Genomic DNA, 7415 nt, shown 5'->3' with positions numbered 1-7415 from the left:
CCTCAACATCATCCCCAGTACTCTCAACTACTTCTGCATTGTCCTTCTCTTCATCCTCAGGTTGCTCTAAGACACACAACTCATTAACCCATTCCTCATTAAAATCTATGTCTTTATAAAACTTATTTGATTGCTTTAAAAACCGTAAAGCTTGCCTAATATGCATTGTATCCACAAACTCATACTGATAATGGCCTTTATAAGTTAACTTACGTTTTAATTTTACTGCCAATAAAGACCCCTCCATATTTGATCGGGGCAACATTTTAGATGTTTGAACTACATTCGATGGAACGCAGGTTACTGGTCCATGAACTCCATTTTGGCCACCTTTAGGTAATGCAAGCATTTTCATAAACGGAATATTTAAAGCAATCAAATGTTGTTCTAACCTATTCAAACAAGCCAATTCTGGGGGAACTGGATCTACTACCAAATGATTTGTTACACTTTCAGCAGGCATTTTCTCACGTGAAATTTTATGATGACAAGTGTAACAAATCCAAAGATGCCCTCTACTTGAAGCCATAATCTGACACGGCTGAACACAATCCTCCCTACATTTATGTAAATAGTCAGTTCTAATACACCTATCTGCCAAAGAAGCTATGGCCGCAGTCTTGTTATAAGCATCCTTTCTACAGCTCAACACCTGATGTGGAAACAACAGCCTGAAACACACACAACAGATATACTCAGGACCATGTTCAACTTTGTTTAAAAACCTCTCAGTGAAAAACTCAATATTCTGTGTTTTGTCTTTATCTTTAATTTCTTGCCTCTTTGATTTTACAACTCTTTTAACTATTTCTCTGTGACGCGCATCTTTTGCATATCTTATTTTGCTTCGGTCTTTCTGATTTTCACGGTGACGCGCATCTTTTGCATATCTTATTTTGCTTTGGTCTTTCTGATTTTCACGGTGACGCGCATCTTTTGCATATCTTATTTTGCTTCGGTCTTTCTGATTTTCACGATGACGCGCATCTTTTGCATATCTTATTTTTTTTCGGTCTTTCACATTTTCACAGTGACGCGCATCTAGTACATATCTTACTTTTCTTCGGTCTTTCATATTTTCACGGTGACGCGCATCTAGGGCATATCTTATTTTTTTTCGGTCTTTCACATTTTCACGGTGACGCGCATCTAGGGCATATCTTATTTTTTTTCGGTCTTTCACATTTTCACGGTGACGCGCATCTAGGGCATATCTTATTTTTTTTTGGTCTTTCACATTTTCACGGTGACGCGCATCTAGTGCATATCTTATTTTTTTTCGGTCTTTCACATTTTCACGGTGACGCGCATCTAGGGCATATCTTATTTTTTTTCGGTCTTTCGCATTTTCACGGTGACGCGCATCTAGTGCATACTTTATTTTATTCATATTCCTAATTTGGGTTCTTCTCATTACTTTATTATATTTAGAAATATATACACCGCGCTCTATGTCCTTTTTGCAAACTGACGTGTCACTTTCAGATGAAGCATCTCTAATTAAATCTTTGCCTGACAATCTAGTACGACACGCTTCTGAAAGATTTACTTTACAGTATCCATAACAAGTTTCTAGTTTGGGTTCTTTAACGCAAACTACAGTTTCATAATGATTACCAAGGCAGTTTTCTAAATAAATTGATTTTTCTGACACACAACTGCTGCTGCATCCATACTTTAGCCAACGACCACCAATAAATGTAAAGACATTAATACCCAACAAATCTGCTGTGGCTTGTATTTCTAATTCTGTCGCCCAGCTGCTAACATAACGCATTTTTGATTTGTCTACGTAATCTGCCACAGAGGAATAACCTTCTCTCAAACTACTTTTATATTTCAAATCATTTTTCATTAAATATTTAACAACCGCTCTCCTAATTTTAATGTGATGCTTTTGTGTGCCACTCACTGCCTGAGAAACGGCCCTAAAATAGCAGCTACCATCAGCAACTATGTCTCTATTTTGGCACGGAACGCCTAATTCGCCGACACGACTAGACGCAGCGCTATTTACACTTTCACACTCTATATTTAATTTGGTACACAATCTTTGACAAGTATTTTCACAGAGAGGGTTAAACATAAGCTTTTCATGTCCTTCACTGACCACTTCCACATCTGAACTAACCTGCCGACTTACCAAAACCTGTTCCTCAACAGCAAACTCTTCATCTGAAACAACCATCGAAACATTAATACGGCCTTTCTTTGGCGTATGTTTAGATGGGCTGGAAAGGCCAACTTCATCACAATCTGCTGACAGCTGACGTTTTACACGTTGCTTATTGCCATCATCAGATTCACACTCCCTACTCACATCAACACCATTTATTTCAAAAGGCTTGCTTTCACCACCAAACATCGCTGCCAAACAACTAAAGTGATCAAACACTTCCCTAATGGAACCAAAGTACAACACTACACTGGTACCATTAACATCCACCATGCCAGTAGCACTGCGTGAATGAGAATCAACAACAGCAAACCTACCACTAGCAGAAATTACAGCACATGTATTTGAACACAAGGTCAAAAGACATGTCTGGTACTGAGATAACATCCTTTCCAGCCCATGTTCTAGAGTCACAAATGCTCCACACTCAATGAACTCTCCTTCAGTCACAGTGACATCACCACTGACAGTCTCAGGGAACGAAAACTTAAAGTTCTGCCAGTATAAAACGTGCTCTTTCGGCAACTCTGGGATCATCAAAAAGTCTTCTCCTGGAGGAATTAGACCATGGTCCTTCAGATGCGTATAGAGCTGATCTCCTAACCACAGAGCTAAATCTAAATCTTCTGTCTTCCAATTGAACACACTAGACACCATATGTCTGGCCAAACTAACCAACCCTATCGCCATACACTGAACTCCCGGATTCCTAAACCGACTGTGCCCCTGGTGAACTGAACCCCTAACAACATCAACATTACCCATACTCACCTCACTTACCTTCGCAGTAGTTGCCTCATCTTCATCAGTAGAAGACAACACACCCGGGCTCTGTGTTGTCTCAACCTAACCATAAAGGATATCAACATGCAATGGGCTCTAATCACTGTCATGTGTAATAAACTGATGTCTGTGCACTGACATTTGTTTTCTGTCATGCTGAGTATGTGCAAAATTGATACTTTAAAACAATTTAGCAAAACCCCTAAATCAGGGGTGCCCAACGTCTGTCCTCGAGACCGGTTTTACATGCATCCCTGCACCGACACACCTGACTTAAACTAATGAGTCATTGTGCAGATCCTTATAGGCTGTAGGATTCATTTAATTTGAGTCAGGTGTGTTGGTGCAGGGATGTATGTAAAACCTGCAGGATTGTGGCTCTTGAGGACCGACTTTGGCCACCCCTGCCCTAAATACATCAAAAATGTGTTTTTTCCTTAATTTACAAATAATATATACTTTACAGATATTGTTAATGTAAACGGTACTCACCGTCGTCTCGTCAGTGCGGCCAGAAGGGACCGGATGCCTGGACGTTGCCCCGACCTCAAGACAGAAATTGCAAAGACACATCTTCAGAGATGATACATACATATATATATGATACATGTATACATATATATACACATATACACACACACGCACATAAAAATACACAAATCTTAAGCACAATTACATTTCTTACCTTCTTCGACTCCAGAGCGGCCTTGGAGTCAGAAGAAATCCCTCGGCTGGATGCAGTCTCAAATAGAAAAGAAACGAAAACAAAGTTTATTTCACTTCACAAACACAGGAAAAATAATAAATACAAAGATTTATTTCCAAAATCTACTTACCCTTCGAGTCCTCTTGGAGTGGTGTTTCACACGCAGCGTCTGTCCAAAATGATATGGACACAGAACACATTTAGCGTTATAGAAGTCTATCGTTAATCATTTAGACTTTCAGAATAAAACATTTTATGATAACCTCTAAACACATGTTTGTCTGGATGCAATTTACCTTTGGCGGTGAAACACCAGCGAAGTCAGCAGGAGATGTCAGATTTGATGGAGAAACCTTCTCCATCTCCTCCAACATCTCACTGCTGAACAGCACAGGATTCAGGGGGATGCCAGCCGGCTAGAAATACAGAAACAGATATACACAAACGTTGACTTTTCCTGCTTTAACCATTTAACTTCCAGCAAATATTACACTTCATGTTTTTCTATACAAATATCATACGAACCTCCCGCTGAACTGCACTGCATCCTCCAGAGGACTGAAAGAGAAAGAATATATAGACAAAATAAACAAAGGGGATTTTGGTCTGTGAAAAATCAATCAAATGTGAGTCTGACAGCTGTGACATTTCATGCCATATTATTACCTTGCCGCTCGGACCAACGACAGTCCACTCCTCGGGCCCAGGGCTGCGACGCACCCTCACCTCTCCCTTCACAACCACACGGGGAGTGAAGCGAGAAGGTGGGGATGGACGAGACACCGGCGGGGCTGGCGGCACGGTCTCCAGTTGCTTCAATCAAAAAATAAAGACATAATCATTAACAATATGCCTTTTCCACACTTGGTCAGCAGCCAAAATTACATCAAGTGAACACTTGCATATATTTCATAAGACGATTTAACTGTTTAAAATTAAAAGGACAACCGTGTAAGCAACCGTCCACAGCAGCTGGGCGAAGATCTCCATGCCGACGTCATCACTCAGGTGGACCTACAAGGACGACATTCATGAAATGTATCTTTTTCCACAAAATCTCTCACTAGATACACACAGCTCTATTCAGATAGTCTATCATCTCAAGATCAGAAGGTCCTGGATTCCACCTCAGCCTCTGACATGAACACGAAGGCATCAAACCATGACAAGACAAATGATCTACTTACACCATCGCGACTCCACAGGTTGAGACACTGCCGGGGGAAGTGGTCCGCGATGTGGAAGTACTTCACAGCTTAAACAAAAACACATAGCAGAGCTCTTTATGCTTGTAAAACAACAGAATTTATACATCTATATACCACTACACTGAAGATAAACTACAGCCATATTTCTGATGTAATCTGTGATAAACATGCAACAGGGCAGGCACATATTTTCACGTACCCATGCGGGCTGCCACACGGTGGAACTCCTGGCGGTAGAGCTCTTGCAGGGAGTCCTCAACGGTCAACCTCGGAGGAAAGTCCAGCACACACACCTTCGGCCAGCGACTGCAGACGGTGGCTAGGTACCGCTCGAAGTCTGCAGCCGCACGACCGATGGTGTGCTTGGCGGTCAAGTCATTGCTCGGAGCCAAGACGCACACCAAGTCGGGATCCTGAGGCACCTCAGCATGAAGCACCTCAGTTCTCAACTCGGTGGCGCTTGCCCCCGGCGTTGACATGAACCCCCACGCCAGACGACCCTCAGGCAACCGCACGATGCCATCTAAAAGACAAAGAAAGTTTCTACTGTATTTGTTTCTGTCTGTGTAACATTTTATAAAATACATTAATACAGTACATTAATACTTCATTGAACATAAAAATATAAGTACATACCTGCAAGGCTTCGAAGATGGGAGTCACCAATAGCAAAAACCACCTGAATGAAAAGATGTTGGTATTTTTTGCACCGTGTATTGTTCACTTGGGTTTTCATTACGTTAGTATATTTCAAACACAGCATTACCTTTTTGCCGTGGGACTCCGGCGGAAGAACCAACTTGTGCTGCCGCCCGGTGAGCACCGACACCTCCCACCTCCTCACCTTGTGCCGGTGCCCAGTGCCATGCGCTACAGACATACAGAAAAAAACAGATCAGTACAATCACAGAATATGTGCACACTTGATTGTCAATCACTGAATCACAACCAATTAAAAATGCTTGGATACATACGTGCACAGCGGTCCATGGGAACCTGAGGAGAAACGTCAAGGGTCCGTCTGTCCGCAGCACTCCTCCTCGCTGCCTGCGAAATCCTGAAGTTCTTCTTCCTCGGCATCTCTAGAAAAAAAAACAACCCACACACACACGCACCCTGGCGCGCACACACAAACACACACCCAGCAGAGAGCAACACACCCACTCACACAAACAATCTTACACAAGTACTGGAAAACAGAGACAAAATAAGTTAGACTATATATATATATATATATATATATATATATATATATATATATATATATGTATATATATAAATGATAGATATTGATAATTATCAAAACATTTAAAAACATATTTTAAGGATTGGTCTGGCCATTTTATGCAATTGCGCAATAGGGTTGTGCATCTTCACAGTCCATCATGTAGCTTAAAACTACAGTTATTACTTCCTCCTAACCAATCACAAACGGAGACCCAGGCATGTTCTATCATCAAGCCATACCCCTCTCAAAACACAACAGACATGTGAATTGCAAAAGATGTCAAAACAAGAACAGTAGGAGTGTTGAACCTATTGTTTCTACGATACATGGAGATGCAAGAATGGATGAAACTGCATTGATGTAGAAACAAAGCATAATAGATTATATTAATGTTATTTATTTCGTTGCTGCTTGCGTTTGTGTGTAACCCAGGTTGCTGCCACAGCTCGCCAGATTGATAAGTGTCCCAAGAATGATTCAAGGCTGAATCCTATGGAAGACCAGTAGGGTGATGCAATATATGCATTTTCATAAGAAGTGATAAATTGTTTAAAAAAAAAAGAGAGAATAGATTAATTCATATAATTTTAAATTTAAAAAGTTAATTTATACAATAAAAAGATCAATTTGAAAAACATTTATAATTATTTCATAAATAATTATATGTTTTTACATATATTCATTTGTATTTTAATTAATTAAAGATACATTTAATAACACATTTATGTGTTTAATAATCATTTTCATTATTTAATAACACATTTATGTATGTCATTATCATTTTAATTATATAATGACACATTTAAGTAATTATTGAATGATATATTTAATTAATTCAATTGTGTCACTTTACGTCCTCCATAAATCAGAAGTGGCAAATTCATAATTAAATTATATTGCCACTAAGTAATGCATGTAACACAGAATGATCGAACCACGAACTTGTATGTCACACCTCACTAATCTAAGTGTAATAACTTTCATGATAAAGACTTTTAGCAGAGGGAATCACCCCATTATCACAGTAAAAACGTGATAAATGTTCAATGTTTAGCAAATAAGGAGCTTAAATGAGAAACACACCGCAATAAACAAAGCAAGCAGAAACATGATCCTAAAAAAAAAAAAAAACACCAGCTAACCTAGCTTGCTTCTCCTAAATATATATCCTGGGGATTTATTTTACTAAATATTCGATTGCTTTGGACAGTAGTGTTAAGACATTATTATTTTAGTTCACTTTAAATAATAATAATAGTGATAAACTATCATTTTAATGCAGAGTATTTAACAGGTTACACGTCACATTAATCC

At 39.5% G+C, this 7415-nt stretch overlaps 1 protein-coding gene across 1 annotated transcript; it reads right to left on the bottom strand.

The window, feature by feature from the left end:
- Nucleotides 1-1316: 1316 nt before the first annotated feature.
- LOC121630175 lies at nucleotides 1317-6030 on the bottom strand. Its single transcript, XM_041970298.1, has 12 exons — nucleotides 5848-6030; nucleotides 5640-5743; nucleotides 5510-5552; nucleotides 5073-5396; nucleotides 4853-4920; nucleotides 4614-4679; nucleotides 4332-4478; nucleotides 4191-4223; nucleotides 3962-4081; nucleotides 3645-3834; nucleotides 3452-3505; nucleotides 1317-3022 (listed from the first exon to the last, which is right to left on the bottom strand). The coding sequence occupies exons 1-10, from the start codon at nucleotides 5951-5953 to the stop codon at nucleotides 3775-3777; spliced, it is 1071 nt and encodes a 356-aa protein (XP_041826232.1). The 5' UTR covers nucleotides 5954-6030; the 3' UTR covers nucleotides 1317-3022; nucleotides 3452-3505; nucleotides 3645-3774.
- Between the last annotated feature and the right edge of the window lie 1385 nt (nucleotides 6031-7415).

The sequence above is a fragment of the Melanotaenia boesemani genome, chromosome 19 (assembly GCF_017639745.1).
Source record: "Melanotaenia boesemani isolate fMelBoe1 chromosome 19, fMelBoe1.pri, whole genome shotgun sequence".
NCBI lineage: Eukaryota > Metazoa > Chordata > Actinopteri > Atheriniformes > Melanotaeniidae > Melanotaenia > Melanotaenia boesemani.
The sequence above is the reverse complement of the archived record's forward strand: the minus strand, read 5'-3'. Positions and strand labels throughout refer to the sequence as shown.

Coding starts and splice junctions, on each gene's coding strand:
- LOC121630175 (XM_041970298.1), bottom strand. CDS start 5,953: ATGCCGAGGAAGAAGAACTTCAGGATTTCGCAGGCAGCGAGGAGGAGT. Junction 4,680..4,852: donor ACCTGTGGAGTCGCGATGGT/GTAAGTAGATCA, acceptor TCGTCCTTGTAG/GTCCACCTGAGTGATGACGT. Junction 4,224..4,331: donor TCGTTGGTCCGAGCGGCAAG/GTAATAATATGG, acceptor TTTCTCTTTCAG/TCCTCTGGAGGATGCAGTGC.